This window comes from Arabidopsis thaliana (assembly GCF_000001735.4).
Source record: "Arabidopsis thaliana chromosome 1 sequence".
NCBI lineage: Eukaryota > Viridiplantae > Streptophyta > Magnoliopsida > Brassicales > Brassicaceae > Arabidopsis > Arabidopsis thaliana.
Genome location: NC_003070.9, coordinates 496348 through 522753, shown reverse-complemented (window position 1 = coordinate 522753; position 26406 = coordinate 496348). Strand labels below are relative to the sequence as shown.

The following is a 26406-nucleotide window of genomic DNA, read 5'->3' as shown; positions in this document are numbered from 1 at the left end:
ACGAAGACTGGGAGAATTTCCACTTTACCGGAAGTTGACTAACTTGCTTGGCAACTAAGCAAAAAAGTCAACTTTATATATTGTAGTAAAACATATTTCACCTTGTGAGCGTTAAGACATCCATTTTCTTGGCCGCTAAGGCTATTGATTAACTCACACTCGTCATAATGTATGTATATTAGTATTATTTTTGTTCAAGCAAATAATGAACTTGATTATTATTCTTCTGTTTATGTTGTCTTCTGTAATAAGGAAAAACATGAGGGTCCAATTATTAAAAAATAAAGTGATAATTATATTCAAAGGTTTCTAACCAAAACCAACGTCATAATTAAAAGTTAATTTTGTGCTAACTAGTAACTACTCCTTATAAGACAAGAACAAATAAACTTGTCAACTAATTATAATTTGGCATGTTTACATGCAATTGTAAGTACTATAGATAGTAAGAAAAGAAAACAACTAATGAGATTAATTATAGTGATAATCGGAAAAAAATGTTAACATACTTTTTCGATAAATCTCCAAGTTTTGAAAACAACTCGAACAAAAAAAAAAAGCGTCACTGCTTGCGTCATCAACAAAACACATCACACATGACTGACTTAATTACATGAGAATATTTTTACCACTTTGAAATAAGAACAAATAATTAGTAATTTAAAGTAGTATATCCGTTGTAGTAGTAGTAGTCATGGGGGCCACTTACCTTCTTGCGATTCCCAATTCCCCGCGAGATCTTATTGTGTACGGAAGATGATACCATTTCCATTAACTCTGTTTCATCTTAAAACGCAAAACGTAGCGTTTTACGCACAACTTTTATGTAGTCATGATCCCTATGGACCTTAATCCAATACAAAGCTCTGACTTGGATTTCGATATTTAAAGATAATTGTTTGGGCCTTTGATGGGCCTCATTAATCAGATGTTTTACTTCCCTGATCTGTGGATAAATTTCTTAACCAAACAAAACTCAAAACCCGGAAGATAGATAGAGAAGCAACGTAAAGATCATGAACATCAAAATTCTCAGTCGTCAAAAAACCAAAAAACCTTTTCTTTCAAATTTGATAATCTCTTCAGAAGCTACCAAGAAGAAGAAGAGAAAGAAGAGCGTTTTCTAAATGGAAGAAGAGAACCTTCTCAATGAGAACCTTCTCCATCCCAACGAGTCCTCACCGGAAGAAACTCAAGTCACCACCGTATCAAAATCGAAATGGACCATTCTTGTACTAGCCATGATCCTCCTCTTGGTCTACTTAACCTTCGGGGTTTGCACATACTCATTCTTTCGAGACCAATTCTCCGGAACCGAGACCAATCTTTTCGTCGACGCTTTCTATTTCTCCATCGTCACATTCTCTACAGTCGGTTACGGGGACATTGTCCCGTCAACTTCAACGACCAAGATCTTGACCATCGTCTTGGTATCAACCGGCGTCGTATTTCTTGATTATCTACTCAACCGCGTCGTGAGTCACGTTCTAAGTCTTCAAGAAAACGCGATTCTTGATCGAATCAACAAGACAAGAAACAGAGCGATTAGAGATCACATTGCCGAAGATGGCAAGATAAGGTTAAAGTGGAAACTTTGTTTAGCGTTTTGCGCCGTTGGTCTCTGCGTCGGAAGTGGAGCTTTGTTTCTTCACGTTTTCGAGAGATTGGATTGGTTGGATTCGGTTTACTTGTCGGTTATCTCCGTTACGACGGTTGGTTACGGAGATAAAACGTTTAAGACGGTTGAAGGGAGAGGCTTCGCAGTGTTTTGGCTTCTTCTTTCAACTATTGCAATGGCTACTCTGTTTCTTTACTTGGCTGAGATGAGAATCGATCGTACTACTGTCATGAAATTGCCCCCGAGGTAAACATTTGCAACTCTGTTTCTTTCATTCGAAATTCTGTTTTTGGTTACTGATTGATTTTTCTTGTTGTTGGTTTGTGATTAGTGAATCAGAGTTTATTGTGTTCAAGCTTAGAGAAAGTGGGAGGATTAGTGAGGATGATATAAAGCAGATCGTAAGAGAGTTCGAGAATCTTGAAGAAGTGCCATCAAGCGGATCATGACAATTTGCCAAAGATCACATTGCCCTAACTCTTGTCTGGTACTAGATATGAAATTGCAGAGATGCACATGGTTAGTTTTTCTTTTTGAATTTTAGTATAAAATGTATAGAAGAATCACAAAAATGATGATGACGATGCTACTCTGTTTTGACCTTGGGACTTGAAAAGGAAGAAAATACTCTGTTACTGCAGTCCAAATGTTTTTTTTGTATATGTGTACATCTTTTGGCAGTAGGTTTAACTATTTCATGACACTTTAGTTTATATTAATTTTTCATGGTTATAATTATATAAGAACAACATGAAACTTACTCCAAGCCGTGTAAAAGTCGCCATAAAAACAAACACCCAATTGAAATAGCTCAAGTACAATGATACATAAACACAATAAACCACAAAAACAGAGAAATAAAAAAGTGAGCAGATAATTGGTTTGTGGAATGAAGACAGAAACAGAGTAGGTAAAATTTAAGCTTGAGGTTTGTCCCACTTGAGTGGCTTGACGACTTCCCAGGTGAAGTCAGGGTCGTCTCTTCCAAAGTGTCCGTAAGCCGCAGTTTTCAAGAACCTTCCGTTTCCTCCTCTCTTTAGGTCAAGGTTAATTGTCATCATTCCTGGTCTGAAGTCGAAGCTCTCCTTCACAATCTTTAGTATCTCCTTGTCTGGAATCAATCCAGTCTCATAAGTGTCCACAAAGACAGACAATGGCTCAGGGACTCCAATGGCGTATGAGACCTGAACAAGAGCCCTACGAGCCATCCCGTTAGCCACAACGCTCTTAGCTGCTTGTCTCACAATGTAGGCTCCGCTTCTGTCGACCTTGGTTGGGTCTTTACCTGAGAATGCACCGCCTCCGTGAGCTCCCCATCCACCGTAAGTGTCGATGATGATCTTACGCCCGGTGAGACCAGCGTCTCCATGGGGTCCACCGATGACGAATCGGCCTGAAGGGTTCAAGTGGAAGATGGTTTTCTCGTCTAGGTACTTCTCTGGGATGACTGGCTTGATGACATGCTCCTTAAGGTCACGGGCAATTTCGTCGTTGGTCACAGTTTCATCGTGTTGGGTGGAGATGAGGACTGTGTGGACACGGATTGGGACCATGGCACCCTTGTCATTGTAGTACTCAACAGTGACTTGGGTTTTGCCGTCAGGTCTTAGCCAGGCGCAAGTACCATTCTTTCTGACTTCTGTTAGGCGAGCACCGAGCTTGGTGGCAAGAACATGGCTCAGGGGCATTAACTCAGGGGTTTCATCAGTGGCATAACCAAACATGTGCCCTTGGTCACCGGCTCCAATTTCTTCAGGACATTTGGTGAAGTGACCGTGAACTCCTTGAGCAATGTCTGGGCTCTGTTGCTCAATGTTGACTAGGACTTTGCATTTGTCAGCATCAAGACCAACATCATCAGAGACAAATCCAATGGCGCGACAGGTGTCACGGACAATCTTCTCGTAGTCAACAGTAGCCTTGGTAGTGATCTCACCAAAGACCATGACCATGTTGGTCTTGGTGCATGTCTCACAAGCAACTTTGCTGTCAGGGTCTTGTTCAAGGCAGGCATCGAGGACTGCATCAGAGATCTGGTCACAGAGCTTGTCTGGGTGTCCCTCGTTTACAGACTCAGATGTGAATAGAAAAGTCTCCATTCTGCTACAAAGAATAGAACAAAAAAAAAATGACTTAGCCACTGTAGAATCATAAAAGAAGCATCATGCTATCTTAAAAGAATAGTTTCACCATATCCTGTAAGCTTTTCTTAGATTCTCAATTCTAAAGAATGTGACATAAACCAAACAAAGAATCGAATTTCAGAAGAATCATTAAGCTCAAGTGACAAAAAAGCTAAAATGATTCGAAAATCATAAGTGATATCTTTTCAGCAAAACAAGTTGACTCTTATGCTTAGTGACTCGCTTCGTATGTTACTTATTGTCTATGCACATTTAACTAACAGGTTAAATCATATCAAGCTACAATCACACATACACACATGAACGAATTCAAAATCTCAAAAATCTTGCATACTATTCAAATCATGCCAACGCAACATAAACTCTACTCAAATCCCACACATCTGAGAATATTTTTGAGAATCTATAACGAAATCGCTGCTGATCCAATAACAAAATGGTTAAAGAGTAGCTGAAATCTAATTAAAAACCATAGATACAGTCAATAGTCCCTTAAATCTACTTCCATCGTCAAATCGGAAAAAATACGCACGTCAGACTTGAAAATCAACTGGAAAACAAAAATGAACAATACATCGAGAGAGAAACGAGAAGCGAATACGAAGAACAATACCTGCTTCGATGGGAGATTATGAGATTCGGCGATCAGATCTCGAAGAAGAGAAACTCAGATCTCTGTGGCTCGAGCCTTTTTGCCTTAAAAGAACAAGTGTTAAAAGAGAAGGAACGGTTTGAGACGAGAAAGTGAGTCAGAACACGTTGGTTATTTATAGGCCTTTTACGGTTCACTAATGACTGGTCACCGGTTTATTTGGTTAAACCACCCTACTTTGGACTTGTAAAGAAATATATATGTATTTGGCTTTGGAGTTGGCCTACCAATATTTACTATTTTTTGGCATTATTTTCAAAATTTTCTGACTATTGGGGACCGATTGGTCCGACTTGTTATATAACGTGAACCAATCGGATTTTTCATTTCAAAGAAAATAATTGTGTCTGTAAGACTGTAATTTAGGAAAAAAGGACTATAAAAATTCAAATAAATACCATATGAAATTGTTGGACCGGGTTACACATCAAAAATTATATCAAACAATAGTCTTTTTTAGTTTCGTTTGGTTTGATACAAGTGAGATAAGGAAAACGTTTTCAATGCAACTAAGAAACAAAGAATAGAATAGTTTAATTACTACAAAGGCATTACTCATTACTCACTCGCACACATGAAAATACACACTTTCATGCTCTGCAAGAGGTTTGTGGTAGGTGAAGATTTTAGACTTTTAATTGTGGTTGTTGGTGATGACCAAACAAAAAAAATTGTGGGTATTGGTGAGACTTAATGGTGACCGTTGGATTATTTTGTTTAACGGCTGATTAATGAATGATATAGAGCTTTGGGGGGTTTGGTGAAGGATTTTGACATACATCATTTGATCTACCGTATCTTAACTTTATTCTTTAAAATGGATTAAAATCTCTAAACATCCTTAATATTCTTCATTTTATTATTTGTGTGTGTGTGTGTAATTCTTCATAATTTTATATATGACTAGAGTTACCATTTGTCATCAATACTTTATTGTTTTACTTTTACATGAAACAGATATATAAAAGCTGTTAATGAAACAAACAATATAAGATCCTTCAAAAACAAAAGAAACAAAAAGTGCAAACATCTTAGAAGGTGTTTGTAGCCACTCCTCTTTTGGTAGTGGGTGACTGGGTGGCGAGGTGGGTAGTGTATTTCTAACTCGCTCATAATATATCTTCATAAGTTACGCAGTAAGTAAATTTTTTATTTATTTACTTTTTGTGATTTCTAATGAAAAGTAAAGCTGATTAGTGATTGAGAAAAAAGAGTTTTCTTTGTTAAGTTTATAAAGAAAATTCGATGGTGTGCAAAACCCATGCGCAATTGCTCATCCTCATTGACTATTGTTGTCGGATATTTTTGTAAGTAAATAAACTTGTGTTTCTAAAAGTCAATTTTTCCATAAAGGATTATCTTTCAAAAAGTCTGTCTCAGAAATAAAATGATACATAGCCAATAAGGCCCATTTCAGCCAAGTGGCCCAATACATTAAAAAGAACCATTTTCTAATCAGTTAAAAATAGCCCATTAAGATTCCATCACTACCACCTTCCCTCAGAGCCATGGAGTTGTAGATTATGTAGTGGTCAGAATCAAGATTGAGGATGAATGACATGATTGCTCTGGCCCTAACCAAAGCAATTGATTGCTCCAACATTCTCATAACCAGGCCGCTTCTATCTCCCACACGCAGACTAGGATTGGTTGCCTGATGTCAATGTCTGTTAGATCATCAATTACTGCTGCCTCTGTTCCAGTTAACATCATCATCTCCATTTATAAACAGCTTGGTTCAGAACCATCATCTTCATCTCTTCTTTCGTTCTCCACAAACATATGACTGATTTGTTTGTAACAGAGAGGTGTATAATAAATAGATCGTCCCGGTCCCGCATAATCTTACAAACTTACCGTTTAGAATTGATTATCACCGTCCGATATCTCACAGTTGCAACCTGATGAAACTAAACGGTCCAGATCTCTCGAACGTTGTCAGATTTTCTTATTTTTTGTCAACCCTAACAAGAAAAGGAAACAATCGAAAGTTTCCTTTTTTTTTTTGAAGAAGCGAATGCTTATAAATGAAGACCTCCAAACATCACTCATTCTCTCTTCTTCCTTGAGAAATTTAAATCCATTATCATTCTCTCTTCTTCTTCGATACCATAACAAAATAATTCTTCATCTTTCATTATCTCGTTTTGTCTAAACAGAACGATCGTTTTAGACCGGATGCTCTCGTCTTCTCAGCAAACAAACAATCATCGTAGGATTGATCTCCATCCTCTGTTGTGACTCATCTTCACTTAAATCCAAACGATTTCAAATCCGGTCAACGACGGACAACCGAAAAAATAATTGAATTTTTGGCCACACTTAGTTGAAGTGTTAAATATTTACCACTTGTTTTTTTTAAAACCAAAATGTCAAACCGAACTGAACATCTCGTCCTTTTGGTCTGTAGTTTTGTAGTGATATCATAAAGTTTTGACATATATTAGATTAAAAACTTGGCTAAATTTTATTTTATTTTCACAAATATTATTTTAAGGATTCGAATTGCGCATTGACACGTTCTTGGTCACTTATTTGTTTCAAAGAATTTGATGATATTATCAACCTTAATAATATTCTGTAAATCTGTTATTCTTAACTTAGTCACTTCGTAAAAGTCTACTGCATTATCATTTCATAATTTAGTTGTTGTGGCAGATCTTTCGTTCATACGGGCCAAACGCGCTCGGTAGAACACACTAAATGGACACATATTTAAAAGAGAATAAAGATCCAATGGGCTTTGAATAAAACATAAACAATATTAAAAAAATGCGGTGAGCGTGGATCGAACACGCGACCTTCAGATCTTCAGTCTGACGCTCTCCCAACTGAGCTATCCCCGCTTTTGCTTTGGTTTCATTAATCACTTTATTCAAACCCTAAATTCATGATTATCTTCTAATTTTATACGGACAAATCAGTAACACTCAGCAATTTGAGTTCTTGTGGTTGCTAAAGTTTTTAGTCTTATCTTTCCTTCCAAAGACAAAACTAAGGAAGCTTCAATGTCTGTAGTAGCAATTAACATGAACACGATCAATCACTTGTCCAAAACCTGTAAAACCCCAAATATCCAATCACCGATTTGCTTCGATCGCAAACCCTTTTCATATTCTCTCATTCCTCTGTTTCCAAAAACCCTAAATGGCTTCTCCTCTTACTCTTCTTCCGTTAGTCGCAGATCGAGATTCATCATTCCCAAGAGACGACGATTCTCTGTTTCCATGGAGTGGCAAGACTGCTCGTAAAAATCTCTCCTTTATCCTCTTCTCTGCTTCGATTCCACTTTATTTGTAGAAATTGATATGATTCTGTTTTCAATCTTTGTTGGTTTGGAGAAAACAGAGTAAAGATGGAGGTCGATGTTCCAGTATCAGTAGCGTATAATTTCTACTTGGATCGTGAATCTTTTCCTAAATGGATGCCTTTTATTTCATCTGTCCAGGTGGATTTGATTTTTTGATCTATCTCTCAAAGTTTCAATCTTTGAAAGCTTCTTGCTTTAGATTTTAACTCGGTTTGTGTTCTGTTGTTAGGTGTTAAAGGACAAGCCTGATCTATCACGTTGGTCACTCAAATACAATGCTTTTGGTCAAGACATTAAGTATTCTTGGCTTGCTCGTAATCTTCAGGCAAGAATCCATCATTCTGTTTTAGATCAATGCTCCTCTGTGGTACTTAGACTAATTGTGTAAAACTGTTGGCTTTTTGTTGGGTTGTTTATTGTGCAGCCTACTCCTAATCAGAAAATCCATTGGAGATCTCTTGAAGGTCTTCCTAATAAGTAAGCAAGAGATCATAAAGGTTCAATCTTACTCTAATGTATTATCTGTTTGAGCCTAACATTTGGTACTTAACCAATGCAGAGGCAGCGTTCGATTCTTTCCTAAAGGTCCTTCATCGTGCATCGTAGAGGTAAAGAACACTCCATTTTATCACACATCATTTGATCACAATCCTACTAGAATAGTTCTCTAATGCTTTTCCTTTTTTCTTGCAAATTTGTTTCATCTTTTAGCTAACCGTATCATATGAAGTCCCTGCCCTATTAACCCCTGTGGCATCGGTGCGTATCTTTTTACCTTAAAGTCTCTATGTCAAGCTGAATGTCACAGACTGTTTTTCTTATTACCTTAACTTTCCCCAATTCAGGTACTACGGCCTTTTATAGAAAGCTTGCTTAGAGGTGGACTTGAACGATTTGCAGCCTTGGCCAAAACTACTTAAAAAGGTTAGCTTTTTTATTCTAAACTCCACTTAAACCATTTCATTATCTGAAAAATCAACACTTTGCTTTTGCAGGAATATATGTATGCATCTTTCTCTTGGTATATACGTGATTTGAAAACTATACCAGATCTCATAATTAGGGAGATCTCTATTGTAACTTTTGTATGATTAAAGTGACAAATATTTCTTTCTATCATAACAGAAGTTGTGTGGTTTAGGTCACCAAGAAAAAGAGAAACTCAATAAACCAACCAGAAATCTTGTTTTTGATTTGAGTGAAACCAAAAAAGAACAAAACAAAACCAAACAAGAAACAAAGTCACGGCAAAGAGAGCTTTTCTCTTTCCAATGTTAACTTATTTGTCTAAACACGACAACACACTTTGCGTGGAGTGTCCTAACACATTCAAGAGAATGGGTGCTGAAAAGTCTCTGTTCCTAACTTGTCTCTTTGGAAAAACAAGGTTACATCTTAAATCTTTGAACACTCATTTTGATCAACTCTAAATCTCTTTCTCTCAAGATCAAAAGAGATGTCATCAATAGCTTCTGGCACAGTTTCAACAACCAGATCGACACTTTGTTTCAGAAAAATCCCAAAGTCTGCAACTGTTTTATCTATGCTTCATCGATCTTCTTCTTCTTCTCCACGAATGTTATTATTGTTGTCTTCTTCATCAGCTAACTCTGCAAAACTACTGAACTCTAACAATGGTCTCTTAATTTCCTCTTCTCCTAAACCTTTCAGACCCGTTATGCAATGGCAAGACGTCACGTAAGTTCCTCCAGGCAACAAAACTATACTTGTTTTCATTAAGTTTCATACTTTTCAGAGAGATTCTTTGGTTTGGATTAAGCAGGGTAAAGATGGTGGTGGATGCACCAGCTTCCGTGGCTTACAAGTTATACGCAGATCGAGAAATGTTCCCCAAGTGGATGCCATTTTTGTCATCTGTTGAGGTATTTTTTTGGGAAAAATGTTATTTAATACCTGAACTTTCAAAAAATGGTCAAATTAACCGTAAACTCTTGAAATTGTCGTTTTATACCTCAACAAAAAATTGACTTCTAATTTAACCTATACTTTATCGTTGACTTCTAATTTAACCTATAATTTATCGTTGACTCGGCCAAATCGACTCACCGTTAACACTTCTTAATAGCGCTCCTAACAACCATTACAAAACATGGCCTAACAGCCGTTGTCGTTGGTTTAAGGACGAAAACAATTGTTAGTTACGCTATTAGGAGAGCTGTTAAGAAGTGTTAATGGTGAGTCGATTTGGCCGAATCAACGATAATTTATAGGTTAAATTAGAAATCAACTATTTGTTGAGGTATAAAACGGTCATTTCAAGAATTCACGGTTAATTTGACCATTTTTTGAAAGTTCAGGTATTAAATAACATTTTCCTGTATTTTTTTTGTTCTTTAACTCTAAAAAACAGAGTCGTTTGTTGCTCACAAATCATTTGCTTCCTCGTAGGCAATGGAGGGTAGTCCAGACCTATCGCGTTATTTGGTAAAACTCGAGTCTTTTGGACAAAATATTGAATATCACTTTCTCGCAAAAAATTTACAGGTAAAATTTTTATTATATCAATCAACCAATCAGATTCTTCTTTCTTGATTAGAGATTTTTAACATTTCAATGAATCTTTTTATCCTCCTAACAGCCAATTCCAGATCGAAAGATACATTGGAGATCTATCGAAGGCTTTGAAAATAGGTAAACTCAAGAAATTTGGTTTAGAAAACAGAACGATAGTTTCAATCTCTCTGTGAAAGTGATTGCTTGATCGTTTAATTCAACTTCAATATTTTTTCTTTATTTATAAAAACAGAGGCAGTGTTCGATTTTTCCCAAGAGGCCCTTCCTCGTGTTTAGTAGAGGTTAGTTAGTTATCTTGTCCTTTTCACTTGTATGATAAAAGTTCAAATTGTGTTAAGTTTCATTTAGCCACTATCTTCTTCTTTTTTTTCAGATTAGTTTTTCATATGAAGTTCCAAATGCTTTTGCTCCAGTTGCATTTGTAAGCCTATTTTGACAAATTGTGTATCATGACTTATAATTAAACCTGTTAATGTATTTATTTGTGTTTAACAAAAAATTTAGGCAATGAAACCGTTTATGGAGAAGATTATTCGTGGAGGATTGGAACGTTTTGCTGCTTTCGTGAAGACCATTTAACGCAAAAGTCAAGAATCATTACCAGAAAACTTACTTTCATCTTTTGCTTTAGCCAAATAAATTGTTTTTATGTAATTTATTTTTGAATATGTAATGTTGTTCATACTAATTTACTGAAAAGTAAATAATCTAAAGTCAATCTTTTCTAGAAGATCATAACGATTGCTATTTTTGGTTAATTTTGGAGGGAAAAATCAATTTAAAACAATTAGTAGAACTTTAGAAGTAAGAAATCCGGTTTAAGGTTTTTCAGTTTTATAAAAAAATGAAATTAAATGAAATCTTTTTTAATTCAGTTTGATATGGTTATAGATAAATCACTGTTCGATCGTTTTATTTTTGATTTTGAAAATAATAAACCTAATCAAATTTATAAACAAAACGAGAGTTTAACTTTTAAAAGTTAGTTTGGCTTGTTCTTCCGGATTATAGGCCCACCTTTAATAATTAGTATAAATTGTTAGTCAACTAATTACAAGATTTAGTGATTTTAATCATTTGTTTGTTGAAGTGTTAAGTGTTATTATTACAAGTTGGAGTAACCAAAAAAATTGAGAGTTGCCTGTTTATCAGTTTTGATACGATCACTCATAGTTGCTAATGGGCTTGGCCCACGAGTCACGGACAAATTCTTTTTAGTTCCACTCCGTTCTGTTTTGTCTTATCCCGTCCCAAATTTTCGTTTTCGCACAGCTTTTTAGTTATACTACGGTCTAAAGAAAAACCGTTATCGATTTGGTTAACGATAATTCTAGAAAGGGCCTTGATAGTGTGAGATAGAGAGTGTATCAACTCTCAAAGCCATTGAGAAGTGGAAGAAACAGTAAATGGGTGGGTGAAATCATGCGGATGTCACAAGTCTTCTTTAATCATTTCGAATTTAGCCGACATCTCCACTCCTGTGTATAATTTTGTAACGGATCTCTTTGTTTTGTCTGTGTATATATAAATCTTTATAGGAAAAAAATGCAAAGTAATGTAAGCAACTTCTGTTTTAAACAATTTAGCTGCAAAAATGGATTTAAAACTGAATCTGCAAAAAAAAAAAAAATCTAACTAAAAACCGCCATTTCGACACCTAAAGTTAACAGAATAACAGTGTTAAATTGTTTTGAAGGATCTTTTAAACACAATCATTTTGATTTAAACGAAAACGGCATTGTAGAAAGAAAAAAAAACGAAAACGGCATTACAAGTGATTTTGATACTATTTACATTTATAAAAAAAAAAAAAAAATCAGTGCATCATTTTACACTCTATTTAATAAACATAGGCGGTTGAAATAATTGTTTCTTCAATTTATATAGGGTTCCAGACTTGTTGATATTGAGAAATTCGGAAATTTAAATTTTTGTTCAGAAAATCGATGATAAGCTTACAAAAATAAGAATCCAGATTCCAAGACACCAAGAAACAAGAACTCAAACTCAATGATAAGCTCACAAAAATTTGAGACCTACATGAACTTTTCAATGCACCATTTAAAATATACTTTATATATCTACATGAAAATCTTGAGTTATTTCACTATAATATTATTTTAAAAAAAACAGCCGCCTAAGTAATAAACATTGTATTGTGGCCACAACTTTAATTTAGTCTACCCATTTTATTTCAATTGAACAGTATTTTTTTAAGTATAAACTACACAAACGAAATTCAAATTTAAGTTTTCTACTAAGCTTTGGTTTATATAGAACGAAGATAATAACACAGTCAATAATATTATTGGTCAACCCACAATGAATTGGAAACACTTCTACTTATATTTACCTCTTAAAGATGAAAATTGTTGGATAAATTAGAAGATGGAGCAAAGTATGGACTATGGAGACGTGCACTCGAAATGAAGCAAAGTGTATATCTACCAAATCCTCTAGATTGGGGCAGAAGTTTGAAGAGCCAATATATCTTCTATTCACACAATCACACTCACAATGTTAAAAACACATGTGTATATGTGTATGTAACTTCTTTCATAATATCCTATTTCACAAACCCCACGATGTTATACATACATGTATATGAATCTATCTATGTATGTATCCTTGTAAAGAAGCATGCAATATCTTCCATCCTCTTAAAGTAGCCATAGACATTTAGAGTCTTATAGGTATTCTTAAGCAATTGACATAGCCTCTTGCCGTATATGGACCAACTAGTTCATATCAACCTCCATCTTAGATTGTGACTTTACCTTCTATTTTCAACACACTATTCGACAGATGTGACCAAATAACATACTATTCCAAAAATACATTATAAGGTTATAACATATCTATACGCTCATTTTGTTAAGAAAAACGATCTTAATATTAGTGTAGTTCAAAGTTTTACTACAGCATATTCTTGAGAAAATATATAGATTCCACTTTTGTTTTTCTCTTGTAGACTATAAATAAATACTCAAATAGGTCAGTTATCTCAGAGAATAATATAACAAGAATAAGTTTTACAATATCTTTGGACATTACAGAATTTTAAAATTTATATTTACACTTTTAAATATTAAGATATTACTAATTAATTATATATGTAGTAAATTTGATTGGACAAACTATCTTGTCTTCTAACGCTTTCTTTTTGGTTACACAAACATTTTTTATGTGAAAAAACTTCTTTCCTTTTGATACACACACACACGCATATACCTATTTAGTACACAATTTAATTATGATGTTTATAATTTGTCCGTACTTAGCCTAAGCAATTCTTTTGGCAATAAATATTAGCTTTAGTATGTCGCATTATAGCCGCCATTTCTGTGTGGAGGATGAGGTCAGAAGCTGCACGTATAATTCATTATTCTCTTGTTGAAAATAAAAATACATTATCATTATGCTCTTATATGATATTCTTAGAGTGACTTAACTGAATATCCTAAAAAGGAAAAATTAGGTAAATGAGGTTGGTTGATAAATATTGATTATACATAAAATAGTTGGTCTTTGAAAATATGAAAGTTAATTGGATGAAGAGAAGAATAAGCGTTCTAGTTTTGTTTTCAAAATAATGCTTCTTATAACACTAATTAATCAGTAAAATAATTTTTATTTTTATTTACCAGCATGTTGTTTAACAGAATAATATTTTATCACGATGATCAGGATAATTGGTCAAAACTTAAGCCAAATCAGTAATCGTAGTTTTGCAAATAACTAGCTAAAATTAATTACCTTTTTCAACAATACGCAATATACAAATTTAAATTCAGGTGGTGGCGCATATTAATACAAATTTCTAGATTAGAAATAACTAAGATAAGTTAGTGTAATTATCATTTTCTTACGCTTTTCTGTTGTATGGTTTATTCCACTTTTTCGTTAGTTAATTTATCAAACTAAATAAATGTAACCACAATTATAGATAAGTAATTGAATATAAGATATAACTATACATATCTTAAGTTTAGGGGTTAGATATAGGGGTTAGATATCAACAATCCAATGGATTCAGTTTATGTGCTACAAATATTATAACTCTTTTTTTGGAAAAGTGGCAAAAAAGAGAAAGGAATATGAGATGAGAGACCAAACATAATTGGTTTCCACCGAAAAGTGTAGAGATGGGCGGTGAAATTCTCAAATACGATCAGACAATACTCAATAGTGTTTTCTGGGTATACAATCAATAATGGTTGGTCGGTTATATTTTATTTTGAGTGATAAACCAATGAATTTATCCATGTATTTAACAATTCATGTGTTCCTTACCTTTTCTGTAGATATAAAAAAAATACATGAAAAAGGATTTGGGCCACTGAAGAAGCCGAAAGAAGTTAGATATAACCCACTCGTGGACATTCTCTTCTTGTTTTCCTTGTTTAAAAAAAAAAAACGAAACTCTATAAATAAAATATTTAAGAGATGCATTTCATATGTTTTCCCAATTATCCCTAGTGGAGAATAATTCTTTTTACATGTTATATGTTTGATGTTTCGTCGTGTATTGAAGAAACTGTCCTATATACATATCCACCGGAAAAAGACTTTCAAAGTGGGGATAAATTAAACTAACTAAAAGAGGATAACAGGTATTACTAAACTCCATTGGTAAGGTGTGAATAAAATCATATACTGTAAAAAATAGTAAGATTGTGAATAATCTCCGTGAGGAGTTTAGACTCATTGATTAATATCCGTCGGAATAACAAATTGTAAGATTGTGAATAGTGAATACAGCCCAATTTCATACTAGATAACGTATTCGTTTTGCTTGAGTATTTTTTGTATAAAATGAAAGAAACCCAAAAGAAAACAGAAAAAAATGGTGTATGTTTTAGAGATGTTAAGACTTCTAAAATTAAAAAGTAACAATTTTTCAAGCAGAGTTTTAAGCCAATTATACTTAAACTATCATAAAATCACTCACAACACCCTACTTAAAAACACTCACAATGCAGAGTTATTTTTGTTCCACGATAAGCTCAATAGCTCATCACAAAGGTGACTTTTTTCTCCTCACAATAAAAAATAATAAAATATGCAATTTTACAGTAAGTCACAACCATAGTAACAGTCATAATCAATAAACCCCCAAAAAACCCGGTAAGCTTTATCAATACACCACTTGTTAAAAATTGATATTTTGAAAAAAATAAAATGAAAACAACATTTCGGAATCGGTTTCCACTTCCTATAAGCCCACGACCTTGCAGTATATATAAAGGAACCAGACTTGTCTGCTTTTGCTGCATTAACATTTCCAAGAAGCTTTCTTAACTTAGTGAGTGCGACTTCTATTCTTACACACTTTTTTCTCCAAACACTCACCTCAAAATCACCACCAAAAAAAGACATTTTTAAGCCAAGAAAAATGTTAACTTCTACTTATAATCGCAACCAAGTCCTCGGTTTCATGACACTTATTCTCACATTAATGTCTCTAAGCGAAGCTCGAAACCATCACCACAAAGAGAAACACAAACATAATAACCATAACCACCACTCCTCTAAACCAAAGCCACCATCTTCCTCCATCTCTCAGCCTCCTACTCCTCCTCCGGGTCCCCCTGACTCACCGGCACCGTCACTGCCACCCTCACCTTCTGACGATCCTGCAGATGACAACAACGGAATCTACAACGTTAGAAAGTATGGTGCGGTGGGAGACGGTGAAACCGACGACACTGAAGCATTCAAAACGGCGTGGGACTCATCTTGTAACAACGAGAACAACACCGATTCAGTGTTGCTTGTTCCTTACGGCTATACATTCATGATTCAATCAACCATTTTCACTGGTCCTTGCCGCTCCTACCAATTTTTCCAAGTAATAGTTCTCTACTAAATAAAAATTCAAAAGCTTAATTTTCAACATTTAGATAATTGGGTCAAATTTTTTGTTTGTAAATTTGATTTTTTATTATTATTATTGCTAGGTGGATGGGACCATTGTAACACCCGATGGACCAGAGTCGTGGCCGAGCAATATAAGTAAGAGACAATGGCTTGTGTTCTATAGAGTCAACGGAATGGCTTTGAAAGGCGAAGGAGTTATCGACGGCAGGGGACAAAAGTGGTGGGATCTTCCCTGTAAACCTCACCGGGTAAATTACACTAATTAATTACGACATTTTCAGTATGAATATTTTCCAATTAATCACCATTTTATTTTGTTTTATGACTCTATTTTCGTTAAAGTTAATTTTCAAAAGTACGCTTAAGTTTTCAAAATGAAATCAACATATAGAATTTAAATTACTAATTAGTTTGCTATATTTCTATACAGAGTGTCAACAAATCAGCAATTGTTACCGGTCCTTGCGATAGCCCCATTGTAAGTTCGACGTAACCTTTATAGACCAATTTAAAAAAATTCTTATTAATAAACCAGTTAAATAATTAATTGAATTACATGCAGGCTTTGAGGTTCTTTATGAGCTCGAATCTAAGGGTGGAAGGTCTACAGATAAAAAACAGCCCGCAGTTTCATTTCAGATTCGACGGATGTCAAGGAGTTCACGTTGAGTCCCTTCACATCACTGCTCCACCGTTAAGTCCCAACACCGATGGGATCCACATCGAAAACTCTAACTCCGTTACCATCTACAATTCCATTATCTCCAATGGTAAACCCATTTTTATTTTATATCAAAGTTTGGTAGCCGCCAAAATATATATATATATATATATATATATATATATTTATATGCCGTGATTTTGGTAAAGTCGGTTAACTAAACCGATGGGTTAAGTGGGCTAACCGGCTTTTAATATATTTAACGTGTCTTTATTTAGAATAAAATTAAAGTTTTTTTTTTTTAAAGTAAGAAACAAAAGGAAGGAATGATTATTGTCTGAATAATTAAATTCATACATCCATTTTGCAGGAGATGATTGTGTATCGATTGGCTCCGGATCATACGACGTTGATATACGGAATCTAACTTGTGGACCCGGTGGCCATGGAATTAGGTTTATTATCTCTCTCTTTTAAATCATGATTAACTAAATTAAAAACATTTGTTAATTATCTCATTGATCCTGATTAATAACTATTTTTCAGTATCGGAAGTTTGGGCAATCACAACTCACGAGCATGTGTCTCAAATATAACGGTTAGAGATTCGGTCATAAAATACTCTGACAATGGAGTTAGGATCAAAACATGGCAAGGTGGGTCCGGTTCGGTCTCAGGCGTGACATTCAACAACATCCACGTGGACTCAGTCCGTAACCCGATAATTATTGACCAATACTATTGTATGACCAAAGATTGTGCTAACAAAACATCAGCGGTTTTTGTGTCTGATATTGCATACCAAGGCATCAAAGGAACTTACGATATTCGAAGTCCCCCGATGCATTTTGGATGCAGCGATGCAGTACCATGCACAAATCTAACTCTTTCCGACATCGAATTGCTTCCTGCCAAAGGCGAAATCGTTTTGGATCCGTTTTGTTGGAATGCTTATGGAATTGCGGAAGAGCTTTCGATTCCTCCGGTTTGGTGTCTCATGTCCGATCCTCCCAAGGGGTTGCAAGGATCTCTTGTTGACAAGTGTGGTTCATCGTGAGTTGCTTCATACATCGGATCGTAAAGATAAGAAAAGTAATTGAGCTAGACAGTATTCTAAACTTTTTACGAGATTTTAGAGAGAAAAAATGTGGATAGGTTTGATGATGATTCTTCGTTGAGGAGTGGTACGTTTTTTTTACCTCTCCTAATAGTTTTTAAGAAAACTCTATGATCATGTTTAATTTTCATATATGATGATTCTATAGTGTTGTTTTGCTAATGATGGAGTGATTAATAGTAAGACTGCATGTGTGTTTTGCTTCAATGTTATATGTCACCATGGATATGGCCTGCTTTCTTTTTTCTTTGTTTGACTTCATTGTTATAGCTGTTGCTCGTGGGTTTCTCATGTATTTCTCTATTTTAATTTTGTTTCAAAGATACGTTAAACAAAAAAATAGAAAGAAGTAATAAATATTTGTACAATAGAACTCCTAAAATTTTAAATGGGTCGTAGATTTTTTTTTTTTTTCTCTATATCTAGCTATTATAACATTAGATAAGCTAATTGTGTGGTGACCAATTATATAATGTGAGAATAAATATAAACTAGTGGGTTCTTTGAGTAGAAAGTATAGAGAATATTCCAACTTTTGGAGGTTGTCTTTGTCTCTTAGTACTTAGATATTATATTAAATGCAACGAAAAGGAAAATGTATATTGAAAGCACTCAAGCATATTGTTCATCGATCTCTCGACGTGTAGCTTTCATAGTCAAGAATATATATGTATCCAGTTAATCATTTGTCAAATCATCGTAATAAAAGACTAACAGGTATAGTAGTTTGGAAAATCAAATCTTTTTACTTTAGTAGTTTTTTCCCCAACAGAAAATTTAGTAGTGTTCAATTCGGTCGGTTATTATTATTGAAAGCTATAAAAATAATTCTTTATATAAGACTTTTGTAAATAGTAAACACACATTCTTTAAGTGGGAAATTTGATAGGGCACACAGGCATACAATTAGCTACTTGCACAAAAATGTTACCGTTTAACCTTAATGTGCAAATTATCGTTGTTAATGTTTTGCACGTAAAGATGATTGAGTTGCTATCGTAGTTTAACCCTAATGTGCAAACTATAAATCAAAACCTATTTAATTTTCATAAAAAAAAAAAAAGCTCTTAATTTATTATAGTAATTAAAATCCATGAAACAAATAAACGTTTCAAAATTACAAGATGGACCAAATAGAACGAATTAACAACAATTTCCCCTTTTGACCAGACAATTTCCTTTTGAAACCAAAATTGTATTTATCTTTTCCAACGAATTTTCCTTTGAAGATTAATTATTTAGTGTCGAGTTCCTTTTTTTTTTACTTTTGGACTTCTAAAGTTGATATCTTATGATCAACTTGTTTAAAGCTAACCTGGTTTACCTCTGCACGCGCAGCCACTAAAGCACACATATCTTCAGTTACACATAAATATAAATGTATGCATGCATATATAGAATCCATTGATTGTGAAAGCTGCTGATCTTCATGAAACAAACTTCAATTTTTATAGGATCGTAATTGTAATATGAATAAACACATATACTAGGACATTAAGGATTTCATTAGTAAGAAACCTAATGTAATACTAGTATTTTATGTGTTTGACAAAAAAAAAGTATTATGTGTTTGTGATCATTTCAACAAACTATTTTTTTTTTTAAAAACTATACAAATTCACTTAAATACTGTATGCATGTACTTGGTATGTTAGGCATAAAGATGTAACTTCTTTTGGGGGTTAAGGAAACTGGAAAAGCTTACAAAGCCACTCGAAGATTCTAATTTCTAAGTTATATTTTTGGTCAGCAGGACTCTAAATTCTGACTCTTGTTTTTGTATATGTATTATGAATATATTATCTTACATTAAAATAGTATAATTTATAACAAATGGAGAAGTTTGGTGGGTCGCAATTGGAATGTTAGACACACCCACCTCCGATTCTCCCTTTTTCAGTGTGACCACGCAATCTCAATTTTAAGTATTTAAATTTAACCTTTAGTCTATATACGTTTTTTATGAACAAAAAAAACAATTCTCCATATGTTTAATAAATTAGTGTATACTAACCCACTAATCTGAGAACTATAAGACACCTAACGGAAATCTAAAGTGATATATATAGCTTGCTTGATACATCAGAAGTGTGCTTGTTGTTAAGACAAAAAGGTATATCGGTGAGTTCTCATCAAAAGCTTACTAAAAATGACCAATCATGGTAAGCTGGTAAGGAATAAATAAAGAAATGAAATAAGAGAGTGGAAATGATAACAACATAGCCTAGTTTTCTTGGTTAGCTCATCAAGTATAAAGATTCTTCTTCTCACTTGTCTTCATTGTCACTCTATCTCTGACTCTATGCCCATCACACTCATACCCTCACATTAGGCCATTCCCATTTTTTAGGCGAAACGTATCAAATTTGCCTCCTTAAGTTAAGTTATCAATAAGTCTTTCTAAATTATTTATGTTGACTGTTTCCTGGTCTAAATTAGTCAACTCTGTAACTCCGATGTCTCTGTTCGCTTAGATTTAAATTTTAGTATAAGGTCGACTAAACCAAATGTGATAACTAGCTTCACGCATAGAAAAAAAAAAAGGGTTCAAATTTCTTATGCTTTTTACAACAACTCTTAAACTCTCTGCACTTTACATGCATGGACCAACATGGTATATATGATGCATGTTTTATGTTGTGTATATTTATATTTTTTAAAAAAAGAGAGGATCGGATACTTACATAAAGATGAATTAAGGATGCAAAAGGTGAAAAGAGAGAATAAAGGATGCCTTTTAGACCATAAAGGCTTATTTATAACAGTCACACTCTTACAATGTGGCAGTGAAATTAAAAGTGATTCTTCTCATAGATCTCAGCCACTCCTACCACTTTTTTTTTTCCTTCACTCTTCGCTTTCAGCTTTTGAGCAAGTTTGTCGGCTTCAATCAGTATTCACACATTTTACAGACTTTTTTATATTATTTTAAATTCTCTTTGTTTATACAATAATTTTTTCTTCAAATTTATAAATTTCGCTTTAAAATGTGAAACGATACTTCTTATGAAAGGAACAAAATTTAAAAATATTTTATTTTAAAATAAATATGAATTATATGAAACAGAAAAGGTACCTTTATAGGAATTTTGTTTTTCCCAATTCCAGTAAAAGGAATTGTTTAACAAAACCCAACAAGCAATAATCAGAACTGAGAAAGTCTTCATACCCTGAAGCCCAGTTAATCATTGGGCTTTTCCGAAGACAATTTTCATAAATCATATCTAAACACATTGGGCTTCTATTTCTCAATTCTTTCTTTCGGTATTGAATATAAAAACATTGACCTCCTAAACCAAAACATATCCCATGTGAAGAATATTTCCTTTTTTCCTGTCTGTATCAAAAAATAATAATAAAAAATTCGGTCATCCAAAGAAACGAACAGTGAGTCTCAATATTCAAAAAAAAAAACTAACTAATAAAACCTTTCACACAAAAAAATTAACTGTGGAAAAACAGAGATCCTACTATATTATTTGGGAAGTATATTTTATGTAACCTTAATTTTTGTAAGTAATTACATAGGTATGCCATTAGAAATAAAATTTTAAAGAGTAAATTAATTTATCTCTTTAAGGATTAAAAAGTCAAATACTAATTTAATTAATTAAATTAATTAAAAAACGAAATACATTATTAATTTCCAAAAATAATAGCCAATCAAAATCAACATATAAGATTTGATATCTATATTTTAATTAATTTAATTTAATTAGAAAAACAAAATACGTTATTAATTTCCAAAAAAGTAACCAATTAAAATCAACAAATTATATTTGGTATCTAAATTATCATATTAATTTTTTATTAATTATTATAGTTCACTTCTCATCTTTATATGATTCTATTTTTACGGAAAAATAATATCATCATAATTAGAGTTTTTTTGCAGATGCTATAATTTGAATTTTTAAAAACGAATATAAACTGTTCAATACATGAAATAATATTATAACGGGTGAAAAATAGATTTAAGAAAATTTTCTACTGAGTAACGGAACATAAATTTGAAATATTTATATTCAATTTCATACATATTATATTGAAAATTTATAATCTTATATACTACAATAGTTAATAACATATTAGATGTGATTCAATTTTTAATACAAGCTGGAAAATCCTAAAATTGACGGGTTTAGATCGATATTAATATAAGATGGTATACTACATGTGAAACTCTTAAATTAACAATCAAACTACAAGTGTATAATCTTAAACACTAAACAATATAGATAATATCAACAAAACATATACAACTCACAGTTTACTATACATTTAAAATCAAATAAAATAATATCATATATTTTTAAATCATCTTTACAATAAAAGTTTTTACTTTAACTAAAATATAAGCCTACCTGCGGTATACTGCAGATTAATCTCTAGATTATAGGGCTTATTGAATCTAAAGACGGGTCATCAAAGATTTCTTAAACTGAAGCAAAATATACTGAATATTCAAATATCTATATGTTACCAACTTATAAACAAATAAGTCAATTTAATATTTTATATATGAAATCAATTAAATCTTAATCACATAAAAATTAGCACAAAAAAAAAGTATTCAACAATTAAAAAATTATCAAATCTCTGTGTTATATAAGTTTTGATACTATATTTGAATAAAGTGTAATATACCTTTTTAATTTGTATTCTTTAACTAATTTAAGCTAACTAATATATTTGCTAATCTTATATCTATCAAAACCGACTATCGTTTCTTATCTCTATAGTATTTTTGCAAGAATGTTTTGGTGGATTTGGATAAAAATGCATTCAGGTCATATGGTACATTCCCCTATTAAATAAATATGGTGCACTCTTATGTTATTAGCTAAAATGTTTAGATTATAATTCAGAGTCAACATGGAGGGACGAGTTTTTGAATCAACATTAATAAAAAAGTAAAATATAATTAATCCACCGTTTCAATATGGGTTAAATCATTAATTTTAAGACCACTAATATTAAACATATCAAATCATCCTAATTTAGAAAAAATTATATAAAACCAAAAATGTTATGTGGTATGTATAATGTTACTATATATAAAATTAAACTATAAAATATAAATGTATTAGAGAATGATACAATTTGCAAAACTTTTATATATAAAAAATAATTCTTAAATTTTAAAAATTACTACTTTAAAAAAAAATCATGGGACGCCTAAAGAAATTACAGAACGTGTTTTATTTTGGAATTGGGTTATATGGTGGATGTATTTGAATCAATATTTATAAAATTTTAAAATATTATTAATATGCTGTTTTAATAGGGGTCAAAACTTCAGTTTTTTTAACAATTGTCTCATGAATTCGTGGTATAGCGTTACTTAATAACAATTATAAACTGTAAAATATAAATATTTTATAAAAATAAAATTTGCAAGTTTTAATATATATTATTTTTAAAAATAAATCGTCCCGCGATATACCGCGGGTTAAAATCTAGTTTCTTTTTGTTTATGTAACATCAATAGAGGTAATCTAATTACCATTCATTTAAAATACCAAAAATAGGGGAAAAAATGTTCTTCGTTGGAATCCAATTGTTCCACACAAATTTCACATATACAAATTAATTTAATTTACATACAAGTGGCCGACAATATGAGATTTTATTCGACAAATCTTTTATATAACCTCATCATTCACAATTTAATAGTAAAATAGTACGTTAATATATCAACCTTTTCAAGCATTATGGTATTCTCCATCCTTAGATTCAAAAACATATGCCTGAAATATTAGATCTAACGGTTGATAGTAATAGAGTGCTGTACACTCGGATCTACTAGAATATCTCTCCAAGACCAACCACGAGTAAAGTAAACGCATCAAGTCAAGTTTTTGATGATTAGAGTCTTTCTTTATTTCAAAAGTATATCCAAGTAGATTAGTGTTGTATAGATTACGTCATCATTGTGACATCATCTCGTAACCGCTTCATGTCACGTTGTCATCCCAAACACATCATCATCTGACGTAATTTTAACGTTGATATCTCCGCGTTCTTTTACTCTTTTACCCCTGGTCCCTTTTTTAACAATTATAAAAATTATGATTACTATTTTGAATTTACAGGGAACCAAAAAACCCATTTATAAAGTTTCGAAATTAAATATCCTAACTAACTTGGAAAAATATCTCCAATTTTCGTTTTTTGTGGTTTAAATTGTAACTAGGAAACTAAAAGGACTAAAGAGTAAAAGAGGTGGGGACAGGGTGTTTTAGTCTTTTTCTAAGAAGTTTCGTGATGACTAATTTTTTTCCTTTAAAAGAAAGTCATCAGACGAAAAGGATTATTTGCCTTCTTCACTCTCCAAAATCAATCACTTTCTCTAAATGTATCCTAAACAATTTAGTTTATACAATTATTCCCTAGAGACCATGAGCAAGGATGAGAATGTGGAGAGCAAAGAGACGATCAGGGTTGATAAGAGAGTAAGAGAAGACGAAGAAGAGGAAGAAGAGAAGAAGATTGATACGTTCTTTAAGCTTATCAAACACTATCAAGAAGCACGGAAACGTAGACGAGAAGAGTTAGCTGAAAATTCTGGCGTCGTGAGGAGGAAATCTAACGGCGGAGAAAGGTCCGGTATAGTAGTTCCGGCGTTTCAGCCGGAGGATTTCTCTCAGTGTCGTACGGGTTTGAAGCCGCCATTGATGTTTGTTTCGGATCACAAGGAAGAAAATACAAAGGTGGAACAAGAAGAAGATCAAACAGAAGAGCGAAACGAAGACAAGGCTTTAGATCTTAATCTTGCATTGTAGTAGCAATTAGTTTTAATCTATTTTTAATTGTCCATGTTTCATTTGTTAGCGTTGTGATTATTAAATCCTTCATTTAACTAAAATGTCCGATAATTAACTTTAAAATGAATAAACTCAAAAGAATCGTGAGGCAAAACATCCTGTCAGATGGGATTGATTCGGTAAACCGTAATTCTTTAGAGCAAAACCAAAACCAATAAAATTTATCATTCTGTAAGAATTGAATATTGCAAAGTTTGTTTAAATTTTATGTGTTGTATAATTATCTGTTTAAGAAGATCATTACTTTAAACCTTTTTTGCTGACCAGATTTGTTATCTAGTCAAATATAAAGATTATAACAAATACGCAACTAGTTGCATAAACAAATATGAATCGGACAACTAATAATCCAAAAGTCAACCAGATGACTTTTGATTGTGATTCCTCGGATCTTGAAACAGACTAGACAACTCTGAACTCTTAAGCTTTAACCACCACTTGACTTTGAAAAACTCTCTCAAGGACTCTCCTTGTGATTCATATTTTCCAAAGCCAAAAAAAGTCAACTTCGTTGCAAGAACCAGAAAAAAATGGGGACGACTCTGGGAAAGCCATTTGCCGGTTTTTTTCACCAAGAAGAAGCGAGGATCGTGTTGTTTGGTCTCGGCGGTACCGGAAAATCATCAATAATGCACAAATTCAAAACCGGAGAAACCCTTACCACAACCATGCCTACTGTTGGTAAGTCTCTTTATCACTCTTTGTTTTTTTCTGATCTTGAATCTAGTCTTCTCTATGAATTCCTTTAAAACGGATCATTGTTTCTAGGATTGAATGTGGAAAGTGTAAAATACAAGGATTCAAACTTATGCTTTTGGGAAATGGGCGGCCAACAATGTTACATGGTAAGAGAAAGTTACTAATTTTAGAAACATTACGAGCATACCTGATGATGGGTAATTTAATAAAATATTTCAGTGGTTTCCATTATGGAAACACTGGTTCCAAGAAATAGCGGGGCTTGTGCTTGTAGTCGACAGCACGGGCAGAGATCAAATAGAAGAGACGAAAGATTTTCTTAACGTGGTGATCGATGAGGTGCAAAGAAACCTTACTTCTCTAAACATTGAGCAAGTCAAATAATCTAATGTTTGATGTTCTGTATTATAGATACAAGGGAGTGTACCGGACAATGCGCCTGTTCTTGTATATGGAAACAAGCATGAAGTTCCTGGTGCTATGTCTGCTTCTGAGATCAGTAACAAGCTAGATCTCACTAGTCTTCGTAAAAAAAACTGGCAGAGAAACTGGTAAGAAAATAAGAAAACCTTACAAGACTATAACTTTGCGAATAGGATTGATTCTTCTGATGATCTGACTTTTGACTTTCGCTTGCTAGGCATGTCCAGAGCTCATGTGCATTCTCTGGTGATGGTTTACATGAAGGACTCGACTGGCTGTTGAAAAATGCTGAAAGAATGTAAGAACGAGTCCTGATTTTTAACGCGGAATCTCTGTACCGAAAATAGCCATCTTCTGTAACAAGTTATTAACCTCATCGTGCTTATTCGCTAGCTCCAACAACAACTTGATCCTTTTAAGCGAGAAATTACTCGGTCTATGACCTTTCTTAACCATCTCAAGCAAACATTTCTCAGCTTCTTCGACTTTAGCCAAGTCACAAAGCAAATCCAAAAGCACATCTGAAACCAAACTATATGA

The 26406-nt window shown here is 33.2% G+C and overlaps 8 protein-coding genes and 1 non-coding gene across 12 annotated transcripts; 6 read left to right on the top strand and 3 right to left on the bottom strand.

Annotated features, from left to right (window-relative positions):
- The first annotated feature begins 1085 nt into the window (after window positions 1-1085).
- On the top strand, window positions 1086-2256 carry TPK4 (Outward rectifying potassium channel protein). The gene is made up of 2 exons (NM_100132.2): window positions 1086-1864; window positions 1950-2256. The coding sequence occupies exons 1-2, from the start codon at window positions 1128-1130 to the stop codon at window positions 2065-2067; spliced, it is 855 nt and encodes a 284-aa protein (NP_171752.1). The 5' UTR covers window positions 1086-1127; the 3' UTR covers window positions 2068-2256.
- Window positions 2257-2258: 2 nt separating this feature from the next.
- On the bottom strand, window positions 2259-4663 carry SAM1 (S-adenosylmethionine synthetase 1). Of its 2 annotated transcripts, none has more exons than NM_100131.3 (2): window positions 4376-4663; window positions 2259-3718 (listed from the first exon to the last, which is right to left on the bottom strand). In NM_100131.3, exon 2 carries the CDS (start codon window positions 3715-3717, stop codon window positions 2536-2538), a length of 1182 nt encoding a protein of 393 aa, NP_171751.1. In that variant the 5' UTR covers window position 3718; window positions 4376-4663; the 3' UTR covers window positions 2259-2535. The 2 variants fall into 2 exon arrangements, with proteins under 2 accessions (NP_171751.1, NP_849577.1); NM_179246.1 differs by having other exon boundaries at window positions 2317-3721; window positions 4376-4500.
- Window positions 4664-5887: 1224 nt separating this feature from the next.
- On the bottom strand, window positions 5888-6185 carry AT1G02490 (uncharacterized protein). The gene has a single exon (NM_001331341.1). The coding sequence runs from the start codon at window positions 6134-6136 to the stop codon at window positions 6020-6022; it is 117 nt and encodes a 38-aa protein (NP_001318906.1). The 5' UTR covers window positions 6137-6185; the 3' UTR covers window positions 5888-6019.
- Window positions 6186-7187: 1002 nt separating this feature from the next.
- Window positions 7188-7260, bottom strand: AT1G02480. The gene has a single exon. It is a non-coding gene; the product is annotated as a tRNA-Phe (tRNA).
- Window positions 7261-7331: 71 nt separating this feature from the next.
- Window positions 7332-9055, top strand: AT1G02475 (Polyketide cyclase/dehydrase and lipid transport superfamily protein). Its single transcript, NM_100129.4, has 8 exons — window positions 7332-7661; window positions 7763-7862; window positions 7954-8049; window positions 8149-8201; window positions 8284-8332; window positions 8436-8483; window positions 8570-8648; window positions 8720-9055. The coding sequence occupies exons 1-7, from the start codon at window positions 7423-7425 to the stop codon at window positions 8642-8644; spliced, it is 660 nt and encodes a 219-aa protein (NP_563656.1). The 5' UTR covers window positions 7332-7422; the 3' UTR covers window positions 8645-8648; window positions 8720-9055.
- On the top strand, window positions 9033-10989 carry AT1G02470 (Polyketide cyclase/dehydrase and lipid transport superfamily protein). 2 transcript variants are annotated; one of them, NM_100128.5, is made up of 7 exons: window positions 9033-9422; window positions 9508-9607; window positions 10134-10229; window positions 10324-10376; window positions 10492-10540; window positions 10633-10680; window positions 10764-10989. In NM_100128.5, exons 1-7 carry the CDS (start codon window positions 9181-9183, stop codon window positions 10836-10838), a joined length of 663 nt encoding a protein of 220 aa, NP_563655.1. In that variant the 5' UTR covers window positions 9033-9180; the 3' UTR covers window positions 10839-10989. The 2 variants fall into 2 exon arrangements, with proteins under 2 accessions (NP_563655.1, NP_001318905.1); NM_001331340.1 differs by lacking the exon at window positions 10764-10989 and having other exon boundaries at window positions 9056-9422; window positions 10633-10729.
- A 4496-nt stretch (window positions 10990-15485) lies between these two features.
- Window positions 15486-18291, top strand: AT1G02460 (Pectin lyase-like superfamily protein). The gene is made up of 6 exons (NM_100127.3): window positions 15486-16110; window positions 16220-16387; window positions 16570-16617; window positions 16702-16909; window positions 17171-17255; window positions 17347-18291. Exons 1-6 carry the CDS (start codon window positions 15655-15657, stop codon window positions 17855-17857), a joined length of 1476 nt encoding a protein of 491 aa, NP_563654.1. The 5' UTR covers window positions 15486-15654; the 3' UTR covers window positions 17858-18291.
- A 5923-nt stretch (window positions 18292-24214) lies between these two features.
- NIMIN1 (NIM1-interacting 1) lies at window positions 24215-24837 on the top strand. The gene has a single exon (NM_100126.4). It carries the CDS (start codon window positions 24274-24276, stop codon window positions 24700-24702), a length of 429 nt encoding a protein of 142 aa, NP_563653.2. The 5' UTR covers window positions 24215-24273; the 3' UTR covers window positions 24703-24837.
- A 361-nt stretch (window positions 24838-25198) lies between these two features.
- Window positions 25199-26382, top strand: ARFD1A (ADP-ribosylation factor D1A; the record flags this gene model as incomplete). Of its 2 annotated transcripts, NM_100125.2 has the most annotated exons (5): window positions 25199-25425; window positions 25513-25589; window positions 25663-25782; window positions 25855-25994; window positions 26084-26168. In NM_100125.2, the coding sequence occupies 5 exons, from the start codon at window positions 25275-25277 to the stop codon at window positions 26166-26168; spliced, it is 573 nt and encodes a 190-aa protein (NP_563652.1). The 2 variants fall into 2 exon arrangements, with proteins under 2 accessions (NP_563652.1, NP_001323025.1); NM_001331339.1 differs by lacking the exon at window positions 25663-25782 and having other exon boundaries at window positions 25275-25425; window positions 25855-26382.
- Between the last annotated feature and the right edge of the window lie 24 nt (window positions 26383-26406).

Excerpts from the sequence above, each read along its gene's own strand:
- SAM1 (NM_100131.3), bottom strand. The coding sequence starts at position 3,717 with ATGGAGACTTTTCTATTCACATCTGAGTCTGTAAACGAGGGACACCCA.
- AT1G02460 (NM_100127.3), top strand. The coding sequence starts at position 15,655 with ATGTTAACTTCTACTTATAATCGCAACCAAGTCCTCGGTTTCATGACA. Across the intron at positions 16,388-16,569 it reads TTCCCTGTAAACCTCACCGG|AGTGTCAACAAATCAGCAAT; the intron begins GTAAATTACACT and ends ATTTCTATACAG. Across the intron at positions 16,618-16,701 it reads GTCCTTGCGATAGCCCCATT|GCTTTGAGGTTCTTTATGAG; the intron begins GTAAGTTCGACG and ends AATTACATGCAG.
- TPK4 (NM_100132.2), top strand. The coding sequence starts at position 1,128 with ATGGAAGAAGAGAACCTTCTCAATGAGAACCTTCTCCATCCCAACGAG. Across the intron at positions 1,865-1,949 it reads GTCATGAAATTGCCCCCGAG|TGAATCAGAGTTTATTGTGT; the intron begins GTAAACATTTGC and ends GTTTGTGATTAG.
- AT1G02475 (NM_100129.4), top strand. The coding sequence starts at position 7,423 with ATGTCTGTAGTAGCAATTAACATGAACACGATCAATCACTTGTCCAAA. Across the intron at positions 7,662-7,762 it reads ATGGAGTGGCAAGACTGCTC|AGTAAAGATGGAGGTCGATG; the intron begins GTAAAAATCTCT and ends TGGAGAAAACAG. Across the intron at positions 8,050-8,148 it reads GGCTTGCTCGTAATCTTCAG|CCTACTCCTAATCAGAAAAT; the intron begins GCAAGAATCCAT and ends TTTATTGTGCAG.
- AT1G02490 (NM_001331341.1), bottom strand. The coding sequence starts at position 6,136 with ATGGAGATGATGATGTTAACTGGAACAGAGGCAGCAGTAATTGATGAT.
- NIMIN1 (NM_100126.4), top strand. The coding sequence starts at position 24,274 with ATGTATCCTAAACAATTTAGTTTATACAATTATTCCCTAGAGACCATG.
- AT1G02470 (NM_100128.5), top strand. The coding sequence starts at position 9,181 with ATGTCATCAATAGCTTCTGGCACAGTTTCAACAACCAGATCGACACTT. Across the intron at positions 10,377-10,491 it reads ATCGAAGGCTTTGAAAATAG|AGGCAGTGTTCGATTTTTCC; the intron begins GTAAACTCAAGA and ends TTATAAAAACAG. Across the intron at positions 10,541-10,632 it reads CTTCCTCGTGTTTAGTAGAG|ATTAGTTTTTCATATGAAGT; the intron begins GTTAGTTAGTTA and ends CTTTTTTTTCAG.